This window comes from Barbatula barbatula (genome assembly GCF_947034865.1).
Source record: "Barbatula barbatula genome assembly, chromosome: 6".
Lineage (NCBI taxonomy): Eukaryota > Metazoa > Chordata > Actinopteri > Cypriniformes > Nemacheilidae > Barbatula > Barbatula barbatula.
In genome coordinates, this window is record NC_136765.1 from 4395481 (window position 1) to 4416372 (window position 20892).

General features: G+C 40.1%; 1 protein-coding gene across 1 annotated transcript in view; it reads left to right on the forward strand.

Moving 5' to 3' along the window:
• The window catches only part of LOC306894997 (b(0,+)-type amino acid transporter 1), a 29510-nt gene extending 9994 nt beyond the window's left edge, over positions 1 to 19516 (forward strand). Inside the window, exons 2-6 of the mRNA XM_079457881.1 lie at positions 1481 to 1614; positions 1771 to 1900; positions 6079 to 6203; positions 7640 to 7727; positions 17209 to 19516. Of these exons, the coding sequence (XP_079314007.1) occupies positions 1481 to 1614; positions 1771 to 1900; positions 6079 to 6203; positions 7640 to 7727; positions 17209 to 17439 (708 nt within the window). The 3' untranslated portion in view covers positions 17440 to 19516. The remainder of the gene's footprint in view (positions 1 to 1480; positions 1615 to 1770; positions 1901 to 6078; positions 6204 to 7639; positions 7728 to 17208) is intronic.
• Positions 19517 to 20892: the final 1376 nt, after the last annotated feature.

The following is a 20892-nucleotide window of genomic DNA, read 5'->3' on the forward strand; positions in this document are numbered from 1 at the left end:
AAGCACGTGGTATTCTGTCCTCGCACCGAGGTGTACAGAATGCCCCGAAACTTGGGGGCGTGCCTGGCGAACTGGATCGAGTAACCGAGACAGATTGTCCTCTCTATCCAGTGTGACGGGCTGGTGCGTATAGGTAGAGTCATCCCTACTCAGGTAGACCCCTGTACTAGGGCTAGTGCCCCATACGTAGTGACTCCCCTCTGGGTCGTCCCGTGTGTTGAATTCCTCACTCGTGATTTCCCGATTGGTGAATCTGTCACCTCCCGCCGGTGGTTTCCCACCTGGATTTGTCCCCCTACTCGGGCTGAAACCTTTTGTCGCATGTTGTTCTCCCCACCGGTGAGACCATGTTAGTGTCTCCACATGTAACCTCCCCTCCGGGTAGGATGTGGCCTCCGTAACACACTCTTCAGAGGAGAGCAGTGTTTCCCCAGTATTCGGCTCCGGACAGCTCCTCGCTACTAGAGGCGTACGCCACTGTCCGTGATGCCGTCAGTACAGGCTTCTCAGTATGACCAATACTATGTGACTGGAAGATTACATCTCGCGGTAGCACTCTTGTGACTCGCTAGCCTAGTCAGGGTCGCTCCACTGGAGGTTGTGATATCGGTGCAAGCGCTGTGGCGTTTAAATAGATCCCCAGTCAGTCTCTCAACACAACGTCGAGAGACCGACTGAAGGGGAACGTCTCGGTTACGTCTGTCTTCATGCCACAACACTGCGCCGAACCACTGCAGTGACCGGGAGTGCCCTCTCAGGTTCCTCAGTACAAAGGGTGAGTGAATGACCACCGCCATCTTCCTTTATACCCGTATGTACGGGGCGGAGACTGGCGTGCGCGTGCCATTCGCCAAGCCCATTGGCGTTTATAATTAATTATCTCGGAGAAGGTAGGTTCTCAAGATCAAACCCCAGTCAGTCTCTCAACACAACGTCTCGTTCCCTCCATCAGGGAACGGAGGTTACAGACGTAACCGAGACGTTTGCCTGTGTGCTGCTTTCTCATATGCTGAGATGGGCACGATCATTAAATAATCGGGAGGGAACTATGTATACATCCTGAATGTCTATGGACCTAGTCCTGCATTTTTTGTGACATTTACAATCCTGTTTGAGATTAAGCCATTTGGGATTACAGCCATTGCCATAAAATTGGCAAAGTATGCTTTGGCACCATTTTACCTAGGCTGTACACCTCCCACTCTGGTAGTAAAGTGAATAGTGTATAATTGTGTAATTGAGAAGGTAAAAGGCCAGAGGTAAGATAAAGTTCACATCTTCTACATCTGCAATGTTATTATTACTGTACTGTACATGCATGGCATGCTTGACATACTGGAAGTGAGGTTATGAAATCAATGTATCATTATGCGTTATGATTAAGTTTATGAATGGTAATATTTCACTGAATGAACAACTGCTGAATGTAATGGTTTACTAACACAATAATCATATTCATAAAGTGACTGCTTTTTTTAAGGTTAACTTGCCAAGGGCACTAATGATTGCTATTCCCATGGTAACAATTCTCTACCTACTGGTCAACATCAGTTATCTCATTGTCATGACACCAACAGAGATGATATCCTCTAGTGCAGTAGCTGTTACTTGGGGGTAAGATATCAACATTTCCCTTTTTAAACTTTTTTGATTGTATAGTCACATTATATAAAAAACATTCCTTGTTTGGTACCATTCCTAAATGCATTATTTCTGTTCAGGGAGTTGTTTTTATATTTTCAATGTGAATGTACTTTGTTTCTTTGTAAGGAATAAAGTATTAGGAGGATGGGGCTGGGTGATGTCTATTGCAGCAGCACTTTCATCCTTTGGATCGCTAAATGGATCTTTCTTTAGTGGTGGGCGTGTGTGTTATGTGACGGCAAGAGAGGGACACATGGTAAGAAAAATGCATTCATAATAATAAAGGAGTCAGATAGTTTAAGATTCCGTTAAAATAAACAAATAACAAACATTGAGATAAATTAATTAAATTTGATTAGAAAAATAAAGGCCAACTGAAGGGAGCACAGAATCATTTGATGCACTGACACAATTTTACTTGAAAAGGAAAGGCTATGTCCAGAATTGTTTCCTACACCCTCATTAAATATGTTCAAATTTACCAGTATTGTTAAAATTCAGAGTCGGTTTCGTCTAATATATTTAACATAGACTTGTAGCACTGGATTTCTTAATCAGAAGCGACCCAAAACACCCTTGTTACCTAGTAACATAACACACCTGCGCACTGATGCACAAACCAGTATATAGCTCCACAATTCAAAAACATAGATATTTTTTCAGGACCTTTCATGAAACTCAAGGATATCATGCAAAGTCGATATATCAATACACAGTAAAGGCTAGTACAGTCTAAGCAACAAATAGAAACATGCCTAAACATGTCAATGTAATATAAGGTAACCCTTGGATGAATCGACCAAGACTCCCTTCCGAGGCATGTAAGTTCTTCAACAATTATGTCGAAGGCTTACTGCTGCAAGCTGCCTCCACTCTTCACGCCATGGCTATCCTGCAAGCCAAGGCGTTAATTAAATTCTGCAAGGTGGGCTGTTTGGTGACACCATCGAGGATCTTGTTCCTCAAAGTTCTCGGCGGTGAAGAGGGAGATGGAGGTTGCCAACAGCCCTGCCCCTCAGCCACACCGGCCACATGTGGAGGGAGAGTGTCGCAGAGAAGAGCGTAGACTTGACAGCCCAGGGAGACCCAAGACGGTCCTGTCCCATCTTATGCCGGGCCTGTGCAAGTCTACGTTGCGCCGTGCAACTCCACGTTGAATCATGACGATTTTGTAGCTTTCAGCACGCTCCACTCGACCGTGCGTCGTGCAACTCGAAGTTGCGTCTACCGATCTCGCAGCTTTCAGCACTCTACACTGGAAGGTGCGTCTTGAACAACAGTCATGCAAGTCAGCAGAAACTCCCCCCACACAGGGACGATAATGCAGATAGCGGTGTCTGGGACCTGGTCACGATTCAGGGGGCTAAGTGCCCCCCCAAGTTTCAGGGCATTCTGTTACCTCGGTGCGAGGCAAGAATGCTCCCGTGCTTCAGGAAAGATTAGAGAGCAACCTCTCTCCCTCCACAATCAAATATAAGAAGCGGGCCCAAAATGAAAAGAAGCGGGCCCAAAACAGAACCCTGGGGAACACCAGTGGTGATTGTTGATATTCTTGAACTAAAACCTTTTAATTGAATGCGCTGACTGCGTCCAGATAGATATGAGCTAAACCAAGACAGAGCAGTGCCAGTAATACCAATGAAAATTAACCTGTCAAGGAGTATCTGATGTGAGACGGTATCAAAAAAGGCAGCGCTCAAGTCAAGAAGGACAAGTATGGTTAAAAGCCCAGAGTCAGCTGCCATCAGTATATCATTAGTTATTCTGACAAGACCAGTCTCAGTGCTGTGGTGGGGACGAAAACCAGATTGGAAAAGTTATTATTGGCGAGATGTTCATGAATTTGAATTGCAATACATTTTTCCACTACCTTAGAGATAAATGGTCAATTTGAAATTGGACGAAAACTGTAAAAATTAAATGAATCACCCCCTGGTTTCTTAAGAATGGGTGTAGTAATTGCAGATTTAAGAGATGGAGATACAAAACCAGAAGCAAGTGAAGCATGACAATGTTGTGTAATCAACGGCAAAAGGGCTGGTAAACAAGCTTTCACTAGGAGTTGGCAGAGGATCTAATTTACAAGTTGAAGTTTTAAATTTACCTATTAAACCCACAATCTCTGAAGTAGTTGGTAGTGTAAAGATAGAGAAAACAGCGTGGGGAGGTGCGTGAGTGATAGGCTGACAGGAATCATTGTTGATTATACCAGTAAATAATTGCTGATGTATATTTTCAATCTTAGATGTAAAAATAGTCAAAAGGCGATCACATAAGTCAGTGGAATACATATCAGATGGCAAAGAATCAGGTGGTTTCAGAATATTGTTTACCACCAAAAAAAACAGGACATTCTGGATAAAAATCTGCTGCCATCTACCAGAAAGCTGAAAATGAAAAGAGGGTGGACATTTCACCAAGACAAACACAAGGCCAAGGAGACAATGAAGTGGTTTCAAAGAAAGAAAATCAAGCTGCTTGAATGGCCCAGTCAATCACCTGACCTAAATCCCATAGAAAATCTATGGAGAGAACTGAAGATCAAAGTTCATAAAAGAGGCCCAAGGTTTAAAGATTTAAAGACCTTCAAGATTTAAAGACCATTTGTGTGGAAGAATGGGCCAGAATCACTCTTGAGTAATGCAGACAACTGGTCTCTCCATACAAGAGGAGTCTAGAAGCTGTAATCACCAACAAAGGATTTCTACAAAATGTTATAAAATAAAGTGTGTTCAATACTTATTCCCTGTGTCATTTCACTTTATTTATTATGACTCAACTTGTATACTTAAATGTTCAGATTTCTTTGTATGAATTCAATATTTGGCTTGATGGAAATTTTGTGTCAATAGCCCACTTAGAAGTCCCCTTAATGATAAAAATGATGATATGTCAAATACATATTTTCCCTGCTGTATTCTGTATTTAAAGATATTACATAATTCATCAATGCCCATTTGTCATAATCAATACACCAACCAATCGTGATCTGGCCTAACAAGTTGGAGCAGCAATTGTCTGTAATATTTCACAAAGCGGTTGAAAAGGACATAAACAAACAAACTTACTTTTGTGGAGCGAGTACATCTGCACATGCCTGACAAAGAACATACATTTCCACATTTAAAAGGAAAGAAGAGCCATGGGTCCAGTTAAGTGTGTAAGTAAAAAAAGGGGGAAATTCTTGTCACAAACATGAATTAATAAATTACAGTTCGTGTCAATGTCATGAATTACCTTGAGACTGTGTTGGCATATCAGGCCCACCTAGTAGGTAACAGTGGATACCCCTATCGTGCCTACTGGATTGCCCCCCTCTTGAACCCTACCGTGGCAGTTTGCAGAACTTATTCAATGTAATGATTTGACTTTGCCCATGTGACGTTAGGTTTAGGGCGGGGTTAGGCCATTTATCATTGCTTTGCCACCTTATGAAACTCGCAATTTAAGCAAAACTAGCCCATCCGGCTGTAATTTTAGGGTTTGGGGTGAGGTAAGGCAAGATTGCTTAGCCACCACCTTAAATATGTAAACTTTCTTTTGATATCAGGTTATAAATATATAAATGTACATACACTTGCAGTCTGTGTATTAAAAGTCATGCTGAGTGACACGAAAAAGAGAGAAATTTGTGTCCATGAACACGAATCAATAGATTCCAAATTTCGTACTAATGCCACAAACTGCAATGAGACTGGGTTGGATATGCATGACATTACAGGAGTGCACAGAGGTGGCTGCTATCAAAGACTTTGTCATGTGTAGATCCTGGCCATGGAGCTCCAATGCTGGTGATTTGGGCCTTCTCATCACATACAACTTGAACATTAATGCAAAAGTAGCCTTTTTCTCCCTCTGTGTTTTGAATTGGAATGTGAACACAGTCAATTGCTCCTATAACTTGTGGAAAACCAGCAAAAAAGCACAAGGAACAAAGATATTTAAAGCTAAGGCAACAGTGGTATGGCTGCATTTAGGTCCCTGCCATGACTAATTGGAGGTTATTTTTCTTATACTTATCCTTATTACAGATTCCTTGTTGAATCGATTCCACCTTGATAATTCAAAACTCAACAGGATTGAGATGATCCTTTATTTTTCAGCGAGGAGGTTTTTTATTTTCTTCAATCCACCATAACAGTTCTGCCGTTTTGACTATTTAAACCTCATCAACAGTATGATTTAAATTGATTTGCTACAGTAACTGATATTTAAATTTGAGTTTAAAGTGATTGCGCAACCAAATTTATGACCTAAACCCTTAATTTAAACAAGGTCAAATGTTTGGTGCAATTGACTGATTAAATAAACCTTGATGAAAATCTAGATTTAAGACTGATCCTTGTTGGTGTAACCCACCCATAGTGTTGATGATAGTATTTATTTCAGTTTAAATTTCAAACCCTGTAATCCCTTAATTATTCTCTTTTACAGCCAGACATTCTGGCAATGGCCCACATGAAGCGGCTCACTCCTTCTCCAGCACTCATTTTCACCACAATCATATCTCTTATTGTGCTCATTCCTGGGGATTTTCAGGGCATAATCAACTTCTTTAGGTACAGTGACTTTTTTCATAAATTTTCAAATATTGGGTCATAACCTGAAATTTGATTCTGTATCTGGAAGATTTGTATCTGAATAAATCAATAAGCTACAAATTAGTAATTTAAATAGATAGTGGTAATATAGCTTCATTACTTAATTTCATGATACTTGATGAGGCATATTACATTTTTCTGTGTTAAAAGATAGAGTTTAAAACAAAGCATTTGTGGAGCAAGTTGAATTTAGATGAGTCGAACACGGGAAAAGTTGTGTTTCCTAATGTATTATAGGTACCTAATGATATATATCTATAACATTTTTTTATTAACAAACAAATGCTTTAGTGATGTCAATATTTAACTTAATTGTCCACTGGTAAAACCTGGGGACAGATTCACAAAACATTCTTAAGAAGAAATTTCTTAAATTCAAATTTAAGAAAAAAGTTAGTAATTTTTTGTATTCCAGAAAAAATAGAAACATCATGTTTGTTTGACATTGTGTCGTGTTTGCATTTAGTTTATTTTTGCCCCCTCGTGGGAAGTGTTTTGGAGGTTTGTTTTTAGTGTCTCTAGTCATGTTTATCGTTATATCCCCATCGTGGGTCTTTGTTTTGTCTTTTTATAAATCCGTGTTAAAACCCCTTCACTGCTGCCTACATTTGGGTTCTTCCCCACCACATCCGTGACAAACTCACCGAGGACATACAGGATACATTTTACTTTTGAAGGATTTTTTTTTTTTTGCTGTGAAAGATAGCTCTAAAAACACTTCTATGTCCTTTGAATTCCTGATGGCAAATGTCTCCTGGTCCATCTATTTGTTTAATTATTCAACTCAGCTCTGAACTTATAAAGCATAACTGACGCAACAGGAATTGTTATGTTGATATAATAACGATTTGCTCCCTTACTTTAGCTTTCGATATTTAAAACTGAGTGCTTTTTACATTTATATTTACAAAGCGACTTTCAACGGAGAGGGTCACAAATATTTTGGCACAGTAACACACAAAAAGTATAGTAATTAATGAAATTTTGTAGTTTGCTAACATTTTAGCTTAAATGCAATTTAACACATCACACGCTAATATAAGAATGGGAGGTGCATGTCACACAAATAAAGTTATTGTGTTTATATGAATATAACGAAACCGTTACCACACGAGCAGGCAAATCATATGGCATTTATTTTTACAAACGAAACAAATATGTTTTGAGGATTTTCTGGAATACAAAAAAATAAATTTTTGAGAATCGCACCTAGGAATATTCTTATGAATTTTCTATAATTAATCTTTCGAGAACCCGCCCCTTTTTGTAGGCGTTATTCCAACAAATGTAAAAACTTCAGGAATCAATCACAAAAAAATGGCAAACACATCATTAATGTGATTTGGGCTGTGACCTTTTGTAAATGACTAATAATCTTGATATTTTTGTTTTAGTTTCACTGCCTGGTTTTTCTATGGGGTTACATTATCAGGACTTCTGTATTTAAAAATCAAGAAACCTGAACTTCCTCGGGCGGTTACGGTAAGACGAATCTAGACTTGGTTGTATAATTCATTCAGAATTGTTTATTTTGTCATTATTAACTCACCGGGGTGTCATTCAAACCACTATGGCTTTCTTTGATCAATGGGAATGTGATCGCCTTCAAAAGGACTCAAATCATAAAAAATTATCTTGAGCTGTATATGTCAAGTTTCATAAAGACATACAGTAAGAACAGGAGAGTTTTGGTGAAAATACACAACGCATCTTTACAAATATCGTTTGTTATCCCATGTATATATGTCCCTGTGTTTCATGTGATCTTTTTTTTAGTCTTTGTATTGGGTTAATCTGGTTCTTGTCCTGTTAGATCTTTAGTTATGTTTTAAGTTCTCAGTTTGCCATGTGGATTACGAGTTTATTTTTAAATTTTTTAACTACTTCAAAGATACTTGGTACATCGGGTCCCCCAGTGCCATTTTTTCCCGAGGTGCATGAGGAGCTCAATAAGACCTGGAGCGCCCCCTTTTCGGCGCATTCCCATCAAGCTGACTCTGTCCCCCTCTCTTCCCTCAATGGGGGGGCAGCTAGGGGCTATGTCGATGTGGATCAGGTGGAGCTTGCCGTCTCGGTGCACCTGTGCCCGCAGACTGTGGCCACCTGGAGAGGTCGACCTAGACTTCCATCCAAGGCGTGTACGTTTTCGGCATCTCTGGTGTCGAAGGCTTACAATGTGCAAGCGCAAATAAGATGACGGTAAGATGATAAAACAGTTTATTGCAGAATAACATTCACAGGTTGGTAACACAGGTATAAACATACACAGGTGAGTAACACAGGTATAACATACACAGGAAGGTATCACAGGTTTAAAATCCACAGGTAGGTATCAACTCAACTTTATTTATATAGTGCTTTTTACTATTTCATTGTTACAAAAAAGCAGCTGTACGTGCATAAAATAGAAAAGGTATAAAAACCACAGTTAATAGATTCACACAAGACACACACTCACATAAGGCAGAAGGACACACGCATGCGTTCACACAGAGCACATACAAGAAAAACTGACACACACTCAGTGAACATGCACAGACACAACCCAAACATGAACATAACATAAGCGCACTAACTTACACCAAAACACATATACATGCACACAGACTCTGGCACTTCTGCTGCATTTGTAACCCAGGGTCGAGTTTCTTCCTGGTTTTGATTCATTTAAATGCATGTTTAATATGATTGTTTATTTTGGGAAGAAGTTTATGCATAAAGTTTTATTTTCACAAATGTGCAATTTTGAATGTATATTTTTTTGTATCCGCAAGTTTGAGGAATGTTAGTTTTCAAAGGAGGGTTAAGTCCTACCTCAGTGTGAACTGCGTGTGTGTGCGTGTGTTGTGGGCCCACAAACTGATTGTTTCATTTAATTGATGCTTCAACTATTTTACTTGCTATATTTAGTGTTCCGTGTTCTGATTTAAATTTCAGATTTCAAATTTTGCTGTGTCTGTATACTAAAGAGTTGAGTGTACGGCAGGGCCGGCGCTCCCTATAGGCGGAGTAGGCCGTTGCCTAGGGCCTCGGGCTTGGAGGCGGGGCCTCCAAAACATCCCGCAGATCCACCAATCAAGAGCAGCAAAAGACTAGGCTGTTTTTCCATTGGATATAACAATTGCCACTCACCTATAGTAAACCAATTAACGTTAGTGTGATGATGAATAAAATCCAACTTTTCTGATCTGATGGCGCCGAAACGATTGCATCCTTCAGGGGCTGCTAAGCGTAAGGCTAAGCAGGCACGCAAAGAAAGTGCAGCTCGTGATGCAGGTATCATATGTTTTGGAGTGATTGTAATGTATTGTAAAAAAATAAACTGAGCCTGACGATCAGTTTCATTTTGGGATAGGCTATAATTTGACGGTTATTCTGAGTTCAAAAGAGCGCGAACGTTGATGGACTGAATTTGCTTCTGACAATGCAGAATTTTGTTAGAAAATAGAAAGACGTTCTAAAGTAAACAAACCGTCCGAAAGAATCTGTCCGCGGAAATGATACTGTCTTCCAGTCACTGTTGGAGAGAGGCAAATTCATGATTAACAGTTGATCTGATTCTGAATCTTACAAAAGAGTCGATTCCCCTCGATGGAATCGATTACAACCTGTGGAATCGACTCTTGATTCCTGACGCCTCTGAATCAAGGAATCAATTCTTTTGGAATCGATTTCCAGCCCTAATCAGGAAATAAATGGCAAAATACTAAAGTAAAAGTAAAGAAGTTTGTCAGTCAAAGAGAAAACGCACTATAACTAGAGCATTGTTTATGTTTCAAAACAGTACCTCAACTGTCTATCTTCTAAAACGCAGATGTTTAGCCTACATTTACTGCTCTATCATAATAGACCTATTTAATTTTTTTTGCTGTTGCAATATTTATTGAAAATAAGTATGCAATTTTAAGCATATGAGTAAACACATAATTACAGTTGAAGAAATTAACTAGACATTATTTAGTAGTTTATTTATATCACTTACACACTAGCAGCTGATTTGTGTATATTCATATTAAAGGTATTTCTCTACAATACATATGACACTATTTAGTCTATCACTGAACAAAACTGTTCATTATTCCAGTGTTACTATAAATAAATTACTGAACTAATTACTGCAAAAAAAATTCCTGAATAAACTTTTTATTTAATGTTTTATTAACAAAGTTCGGGAGGAGCACGTTCAGATAATTAAACCTTATTAAACACGAGTGGAGTACATTCAGTTAATCAACAAGATAAGAGGTATGTATACTGCAGACTTACCTCTGTTCATTGACAAATTATCAGCATCCCTCCACCACCCCATCTCCTAACTTTGATTTTAATAATGATCTTATTGGATGTAAACAACACAATCCAAAATACAACATCTAGATTATTCCTCTCACAATGTGGGGCAAAAATTCACTTGTGAATTCTGAAAGGTGAAGGGGAGGAGGGTGTGGCGGGGGTAGGATGGGGGGCCTCCAACATAAATTTTGCCTAGGGCCTCCAAATGTCTAGAACCGGCCCTGGTATACGGTATTACGTTTGGTGTTGGGTGAAAGTTACTGTAACACTGCAACATATTTGTTTGTGCTTATGGAAGTAAGTTAGTGTCAGAGGTCAAAGCTCATTTGAGGGGTTTGTATTCGTTGTGAACAGAAGAATCAAACAACAGCCTCTATTCAAAGTTTAAGTGAACTGCCTTGGTTAATTTCCAGTGAATTAATTTACATTAGTTCATTTGGCAGACGCTTTCATCCAAAGCGACTTACAAGTATTTTTTTTACAGTGGCACATTACTGCTGAGCAATCAGGGGTAAGGTGCCTTGTTCAAGACTTCAGTCATGACCTGCTGGCACTGATATTCGAACCGGCAACTGTTTTAGGTAGGTTAGTACACCTGAGACCACAGGGGGTGCTACACATCTAGGCTAAATAAACAACAACACAAATTGTAATAATATAATAACAGCTAATTGCAGCTGCAATTCTGTAGTGTATTGGAAACATGTCGGGTAGTAACAATGAGAAAAGACAACCGAGAGCAGGAAACCGTTCTACAAGTGCATCAGTTAATAAAATAATCTAAATAACGCAGCCTATTGCCGCCTTAGTGTCATGGTTCCATTCTGTTCCTCCCTGGGTTTTTCCCAAGGACTTCACTTATCATGATCCCTCATCAGTATCCTCCACACCTGCCCGTCATCACCTTCATAACCTGTGGACTATTTATACATATCGTGCTACTTTGTTCTGTGTCCGGTATTGTTTATGTAAATGTGTCAAGTTTAATTGTGTCCCCGTGGTTTCTATGCAATAAATATCCTGTTTTGGATTACTCTGTGTTGTGCCTTGTGGATGCTACCCACTTCAAGTTACACTTAGAGGATTTGTATTACAGGAGTTTTGAGTATGTAAGGTTGAAGAGATGCATCTTTAATCTAGATTTAAACTGACAGAGTGTGTCTGCCTCCCGCACAATATTCGGAAGACTGTTCCAGAGTTTGGGCTCTAGGAAAAGGATCTACCAACTGCACTTGATTTTGAAACTTTAGGTATTTCCAACTGTCCAGAGCCCAAAGAGGGTAGTGAACGTGAAGGACTGTGTAGATTATAAGATCACTCAAGTACTGTGGAGCTAAACCGTGTAGGGCCTTATAGGTGGTCAGGAAGATGTTAGAGTTAATACAATGTTTAATACAGGGGTTCCTCTGGGGATCTCTGACTGCGACGCTTCTCCGCTCTCCACTGCTGGCCTCCCTGCGTTGTCTTTGGTCAATATTAATCAACGCTTCTGTGGCGAGCAGGGCGGGACTAGAGCCGCGAGGGAAAGGTTGGTCACGTGAGTGACAATTAGCATCAGCTGTGCGTGCATGAGCAACAACAGTGAAGTGTGAGAGAGGACCAGGGCTGGAGTTTATGTTGTGGTTTTGTGGGGCCGGCAGTCGACCGTGAGATTTATTTTATTAAAATATTTTTTTACATTCGCCAGTTCCCGCCTCCTATTAAACAGTGTTACAGTTTCATTTCGACAAATAGGAAATCCTAAAGTTAATTTACAGCACGCAGATAATTTTTCAGACTTTAAATAGTCTGAAAAATTATCTGTGTGCTGTAAATTAACTTGCTGCACCTAACCTTATATGGTTGCTAATGTTGTTAGGGGTTATGGTCGAGGGGGAGGAAATTGCTAAGGCTTATGGCTTTTTATTTGCCTCGTTTTATAATTAACTTAACTAATATTTTTATATTTTCTTACACATATTGATTACATACACTAGTTCTAATAATCCAAATTATTTCTGGAAATCATATGCCGACCCCCCCCCACCCGGTCTGCTTCATGAGAAGGTCCTGAGCTGGTTTAGGACTAGCTTAAACTAGCACATGACCAGCTTGAACCAGCACATGACCAGCTTAAACCAGCACATGACCAGCTTAAACCAGCACGCACCAGCTACTAATTGAACTAGCTTTTGCTTGCAAGTTTGATGGCTAGGAGTTCCCTATCTCCAATGTCGTTGTTCTTCTCTGCCAGGGTGAGTTTATGGTAGAAATAGGTGTATGAATGGAGCATTATTGGATTCCCCTGCTGTTGTGCAAGCACTGCTACTTCAACTAAGAAGGGCTTTGAAGGATCTGGATGACGTTGGAGTGGTGCTGAAGAAAACATCCGCTTTTTGTTCTCATAGGATTGTTTGGTCAAGTGAGACCAGGGCAAAGACTTGGGTTTCCCTTTAAGGAGATAAAACAGTTCCCTTTCTGTCGGTCTCTCGATGTTGTGTAGAGACTGATAGAATGGAGTTTGACTTGAGAACCTATCATCTCCCATTATGCTTTGAAAAGGCCATTGAACTTGGCGAATGGGACGCCACAAATTCACTATTTTCTTCTTCGGAACCTGCAAGGCTTATGCTGGTGCGATCTTCGGTTCTTCCTACTGGATCAACGATGCAGAACAGCGGAATTTATCCAGCCCTTTGCAATACACCTGGGTGTTTCAGTAGCTGGTCAGAGGTGTCTACAAAGAACATATTTCTAAAAGAGCAAATTCTCCTGCAGCGTGCACATGTCACCAGGCTGCCGCTGGGTGTGCGACCGCATCATTGTCGAGCCAGACAGGCACAATTCCTGCGTCACATGTCTGGGTCTCCGGCAAGCTGAAGTAGCGTTCGTAGTAACTGTATTGCTGTCACGGCTGGCCGTGTTTGTTTTGGACGCAGCCACGACACCGATATGGGCCATGGTGGTGATATGGGAGTCCCGGTGGCCGTAACTCCGTCACAGCATTGCCACATCTTCTTGCCTTGCTGTGCTTCCCTGCTGGGCAGCACGACCCAATCAGCAGATTCCTAAAGGGGCTAATCCCCCCGCCCGCCACACACTCCATGTCCAGTGGGTGCCTAGAGTTGCGGGCTAGACCCCAACCTGGCCATATGCCCAGCACCTCTACTCGGCCCGAACACAGAGCTCTCGCTCTGAGCACCATTTAATAATGGACTCCATTATTAATTCTGGGAATTCAATATTTAACAAATATCATGAAGACATTTCAGGGCAAAAACATAATAATAAGGTCAACAGAAAGGGAGCATTCCCCGTTTGCTCACCCCTTTTGGATTCCTTACATCCCTGGATGACCCTGCTTATGGCCACCAGAAGCGATCTTTCAGGATTGAGAGAGTTACATGGGTCTCTGGGTGGCCAGTGCCCTACGAACTGTGAGCTATATGAAAGGAAATGGGACGTTGAGTACAGAGAACACACGTATGGTCGGGAAGACACCCGGTAGGCACACGGTGGGGGCATTGGTGAAGGTGAACTCTTCATTTAATGTCCAATAGGATGGATTTAAGTAGACAGGATTGGTTCTGTAATGGAATCATCTTCTTTAGGTGTGTGCATTCTGGAGAGAGCATCAGCACAGGAATTCTGTAAACCAGGTCGGTAACCTATCTTAAACTGGAATAAGATGAAAAACATGGCCCATCGAGCTTGGTGGGGGTTTAAATGTTTAGCGTCTCTCAAGTGCTGTAGGTTTTCGCGGTCCGTGTATACTAAGAGGGGGTGTTGTGCACCCTCCAGTCAATCCCTCCATTCTTCTTGTGCAAGTTTGATGGCTAGGAGTTCCCTATCTCCAATGTCGTAGTTCTTCTCTGCCAGGGTGAGTTTATGGTAGAAATAGGTGTATGAATGGAGCATTATTGGATTCCCCTGCTGTTGTGCAAGCACTGCTACTTCAACTAAGAAGGGCTTCGAAGGATCTGGATGACGTTGGAGTGGTGCTGAAGAAAACATCCGCTTTTTGTTCTCAAAGGATTGTTTGGTCAAGTGAGACCAGGGCAAAGACTTGGGTTTCCCTTTAAGGAGATTTGTTAGTAGAAGGACGATGGAACGGATATTCTTGCTAAATCTTCTATAGAAGTTTGCAAATCTGAGGAAGCGGTGTAGTTTTTTTATGGTATTGGGAGTCCAGTTATGAACAGCGATGACCTTCTTCTTGTCCATCTGGATGCCTCAGAATCAATATGATACCCCAGGAACTGTATAGAAGACTGGTATTGGGAGTGGGCCAGTTATAAACAGCAGTGACCTTCCCCTCGTCCATCTGGATGCCTCGTAGTCATTAGGATACCCCAGGAATGGTACAGAATTGAAAACTCCATATTTTGGCCTTGATGAACAGCTGATTTTTCTTTAGTCATTGAAGGCCCTTTGCAACGTGAGGTTCTGATGTTCTGCCAGGTCTCTAGATTATTTGAGAGTGTCAAAAAGGACATTGTGCATAAAGTCTTGGACTGTTGGCTAATCCATAGGGCATCACTTCATACTCATAGTGTCCGGTAGGTGTAGCGAAGGCCGTCTTCCATTCATCTCCCTAACGTATCCGGAGAAGATTGCAAGCCCTGCTCAGCTGGTGGTAGCGTGTGTTGCCCAACTGCATGGGTTCGTCTTTGGGTTCTTGAGCAGGAGTGGAAGCATACTCTGGTTGGCTAGGATAGTACTAACTAAGTTTGGATGTACACTGGTTAACACATTGAGCGACTTTGATATTCCTCTGGATGAATATTTCTAACACCATTACTGGCAAAATGTAACCGGAGCTGCTGATTGAGTTGGTCTGGTCATCTGTGACAGAGCAGCTTGGGAAAAAGATAAGTAAAACTGGTTTGTTTATTTAAACGGATAACGTTTCGGGAGATCAGGTAAGTAAAACCAAAAGGGATATGAAAGTCCTTAATGGTATGAATGATAAAACTGTCCTTTGCATTTGTAGATGGGGAGATCATGGACCCAAGACTAGGAAATCCGATGGATCACACACCTTGGTAAGGATACTGGAGAGAGACTTATCGGTCAGCCGGAGTTGAGATATCTTGGAGACTGGAGAATGCATATGAGGAGAGTTCAGGTAGGATATAACCAACAAAAGGGTTAGCAACACAAGGACAGTGGTAACTCAGGTTAGAGTCTGTATCACTTGCGAGAGCAGATACCAAGAGTGGGTGAGGTCTGTGCTTATGGTGAGTCCATTCAGAATTCGGTTGACAGTGCCTGTGCAGAGCCTGGCAGATTCCGTTTTTACTTTTAGAACTCAGGCTTTTAGGTGCTCATAACTCCAAGGTTTTTGGATGGTGGCATGCCATTTGTAAATGGAGAAAACTTCCCTGATCCTGCAAAACATGCCAACTTCAATGTTCAATGTTCTGGATGTTGTAGAGATGAGAGAGAATGGAAAAACAAGTCCGCAACCTGGCATAAACTTAGGGGTCTGAGTGAGGGCTTCCTCCTTAAAAGACCCCAAATATGGTAAACCCTACATCAATTTGGGTTGTAAAAGACTACATTTATACTAGTGCATCTTCCTTTCAAAGGCATTATTTTGCTAGGGTTATGCATGGCGTTAACAATAATCCAGAGTATTTGGCCCTTAAAAACAGAAATTTCTACTGTCTTTTCTAAATGCTGCAGACCCGTTTTAGTTTAAAAAGTCTGGGGTTGAATTTTTGTGTAAACAAGCAAAAACTGAGACTTTTGAAAAAAAAGAAGTGGGTGCCCACATTCGCCCACTGAATTGGTGTTCTGTATCATTGTGCTTCCCTGATTCGTCAAGTCCCTGTTGTATGGGGCATTACTCTACCATAAGATAAGAGACAATTACCAGCCTTGCAATGACTGTGTAAACAGTAGGCTTGTTTGACTTCATGCAGTGCTGCGTACACGGATTGACCTGATGACATTACAGTAATGCAAAAGAGAATCAAGAGCCATCTGCTCTGTATGCTTTTGAATCACTCTCTCATGTCATCGGTCAATAGGTCTGCTTGGCTCTGTTCGAAATCAAACAAGCCTAATACCATGAATAACACCTCATAAGACCTTGCGTTTCCTTGTCTTCATGCTCATTGTTTTACCGGCCGATCTGTGACAAGTAACCATCTTTCATCAACAATCAATACGTATGTAAGTGAAACACATTTGTAAAGCATAAACGAGAATCGTTTTCATTTAAAACACCAAAGAGACCACAGAGGGATCTGGTTCTACATCTAAGTTACTTTGGGGAAGTTCTACAGAGGGTCTTATAGTTATATTCAAGAAACACGTAACTAGAGATTGTGTGACTGGTCTGTCTCATGCACTACAACAGAAAATGTGATTGTTTAATAGCTGTATCCGTAATATATTATTATATATTTTTCAGACCACCTGTACGTATTTTACATTGCTTAGATATATATTTTACAACATATCCACGTTGACCCAAACTTTACAGTCTAAAGAAATTAAAGGTGCATTTGACACATGCTTTTATCCAAAGCGACATGGAATGCATTCAAACTGCACTGTAAATTGCTTTGGATTAAAGCATCAGCCAAATGCACCTTTCATTCTTTCATGTTTATCAAGATATATATATATATATATATTAGGTTTATGTTTACAGAAATTTAACTTTTCATTTTTTTTTAAGGTACCCATTATTATCCCTGTCTTGGTGTTATTGGCTGCTGTCTTCCTGGTTTTGGCACCGGTTATTGATGATCCTCAGATTGAGTACCTCTATGTGACTCTCTTCATACTAAGTAGCATTGTGATTTACATACCCTTCATTCACTTCAAGCTGTTCCCAGGAGTTTTAAATAAACTTACAATCTTCCTCCAACTCTTCCTAGAAGTGGCACCGATTGACAAAAATCTGTGATTCTGAGAGTGTTTTTGTAATGAATTCACCAGAAAGAAGTTGTATCATAAATGGTTCCTCAAATCATGTGTAATAATGAAAGGTCGGAAGAGAGAGTCATAATTTTATGATTTACTATTCAGTCAATGCAAATTATGAAACGTTTGTAATTGTACTTTAAATGTTGTAATTGACTTAGGGTTGCTTACATTGGCATGGTAAATGTTTTAGGAAACTCAATGGGGAAAATTATTAGGATACTGTTTAAACATCAGCAGTAGGGTGCAGGTAGTCTGATAGGGTGACCACCCATCCCGCTTTGCGTTGTACTGCACAGCATTTTCAACCCTTGTCCCACACGTCGCATATTGAGAAAATGTCCCGCATTTTCATCAGTCTGTTGGTTTCTAGTCATATTTACAAAACGTGTTCTTGAAACGCTTTTTGCGGCACTGTTAATTTAACTGTTCAACAGCACTATGTCAAACACAGAAACCCAGTGAACTTTAGTGTCAAACGAGCTCACACAGACGCAACACTTTTTTTAAAACCTGACTTCTATTCAATGGCTGTGAAGACAGCAGTGCAGATAGTCATCAAGAAATTGTTACCATAGACAATCAAACTGTGCGATCCCACCCATGTCAACTTGCTGGATAAATCACTAAAACATGGTAAACTGGGTGTTATTTAACACTGAGTTCTTAGGTTGTTTTATAAAAGGTTAGCATATAAAAAAGAAGCAAATAATGAAATGCATTATTAACAATATATTTTACAGAAACAATTTTTCATAAATTTTCACAAGATCTTTTCTACAACCTTAGTTTAATAAGTCCATGTCTGGTCTGATCTAAAAATGTTTATGGAACAGTAAACCTTAAATTGAAACCGCCATTGATATTGATATTGTTTTATGCTATCTAACATTTTATTTGTGCCTCAGTTATGTTGTAGTTGGAATGGATTAATTGACAAATTACTTTTACGAGCTGAAAGGATGGGACAATATAAAAAATATATATTACAAATGTTTTCATTCTGTTATTATATCATAGTTTCATGCTACCTTTCAATAGTGCCCCACATTGTCCTACTCATACATATAACCTGTTCCACATTTGGTTTGTTGAATGGTGGTCACCCTAAACATACAGATTTATTCATATTGGTCATCCTAAAAATGCACAGAAACCTTGCACACTGAGTCCGTAGTGTATTAATTAATCCGTTGCAAAAATATTAGCAAAACAATACAGTCTGACGCTGCTGTCACTCTACCTCTCTCCTTATCTCATTTCATTCCTTCTTTGGTAGGTAGACTGTCCTCACCTCTGCCTGCATTTTCTTGCATGCCTGTCAATATTCCCGTTTTGGAAATACACTCATCTGCCGCCGTCCATTCGTTTTGTCATTTCTCCTGTGAAACTGCAGCATTTCATGTTTCTCCTGTAAACGCAATCATGAACGGACCGACAGGGATCGCAAACAGACCCGGGAACCCGAAACCCAGAGGGTCTTCCAGATGTTGGTAACGTTACCCAAAATGTTAAGCAGTGGACTTCTTGTGTTTGGCACCGTGCCTAGAAAATCAGTACAAACTATCCCGTTATCATGCTGTTTTGCCATCATCTGCTTATCTGCCACTCTCTCTTTATATTCTATGTCTTTGTCTTCACACTTTGATTCTCATACAGTACGTTGTGCTGCGAGACGAATTAGACTCAGACGCCATCCTGACTTTTGGCATTCGCTTGTCTCTGAATTGTCAAAACACCTCTCAAAATGCTTGCTACGGATGCGAAAAACATTGAAAATCTAACCCGGTCCGAATTTGTTTTATGACGACTGAAAATATCGGAGGCAGTGTGTAAATGTGATTGTGAAACATGCAAATATCTAGATGAAAATTCCGTACTCAATGTGCAATGACCTTAATCGACAGAGGCAGACCTTTAGACTTACACCGGAAGGCCTGATAGTAGACATGTTAAGCAAAAAAATCTAAATTTGTCTTTGTTTTCAGGAGGATTGTTAATTATATCATACTATCATAAGTTGTCAAGACATGTTGAACCAAATAAATTCTTATAACTGACATTCTGACATGTTTGAGTTATTCATGCAAGCAAGGAGTACCCAGTCTTTCTATTTTCTCTCTGTGCAGAACAAACCAAAAACTACACTTCATTACCCCCTTCGACGTATAATTTGGAGTGACTAGTGCACATATCTAATATATTAGATATTGCTGTAGATTTAGCAGCACATTTTTTTTACATTAAAATGCACAGTATAATACCATATTTCTACATTACAGTAAAATACTGCAGTTCGTAATGCATTCTGGGTCATTTTGAAATTTTACAGTAATATGCATGGCAGTAATATAGGATCAACATTTTCTCATACATTTTAAACCAATTTGTATCTGTTCACATTAGTTTCTGCACAATGAATATGTATTAACTAACATAGAATAAAGCTGAAAAATATTATTCTTTGTCAGTTCATAGCCTATGAGCTAAAGAACTAAATTGAAATACAGTAACTTGCTGGCAATCGTAAACAGTATAGTCCAGATATAATGCACTGTGTTCAACTGATTGATTCATTTTAATGATCTCTCTAGCTGGCTAGCGTGCTACTGTTTGGAGGCTCCATGCTTTAAGATACTGCTTTTATGCTTTATCTTTTTTTAAACACCAGCAGTTCAATACAGTACTCAGACTAAACAATAAGGCACTAAAACCAAAGACTCTGGGATATACTTCAAAACTTTTGGAACACTCGGCAGGATATTTTTAGGGTAGTGGTCTACCAGCTAACTGCCGACAATTGAAATGATTAAGGATTACTCAGCTGCCCACACTCAAACTGGTGTGAAAAAGCCTTCTTTGGGATCAAAACCCCAGTGTTAATTTCGTTGACGAAGGCTATGACAAAAACATTCGTCAACAAACCTTTTTCACGGACGAAAACTAAATAAAAGTCAGATATGATGACGAAGACTGTGACGAAATATAACTGACACTTTAGTCAAGGAATTAAAATGAGACTAAATGTCAGGGCGGGAGGAATGGAGAAGAGATCCAATCAGAGCGAATCTCTGAGGGTAGGTTGTTGTATGCAGAAGCAGCAGAGCCATTTTAAAAAGCGGCGACAAATGCAGGTGCAACAGCTAAACAAATGCAGCAGCAGTTACACGAGGAGAAAAAAGACAGAAATTCGCCCAGTTTCGAGTACCTTTTCACAACAGTCAGGTTGTTTACATTATATTGATGTAATACAGTTCGTTATAAGGGAAGGAAGAAAGGAGACAGGGTCGGCGTAGGCTGGGAAGCACCTCACGATTTATTTATAAATTCCTTGGTTGGCGCCACTGCGCTCTTAACAAACAATAACTCAAAATAATGACTCGTTTTAAACACGCTGCTCGACGTCGTCTCGCAGGAGCGGATTTAGGTTTCGGTT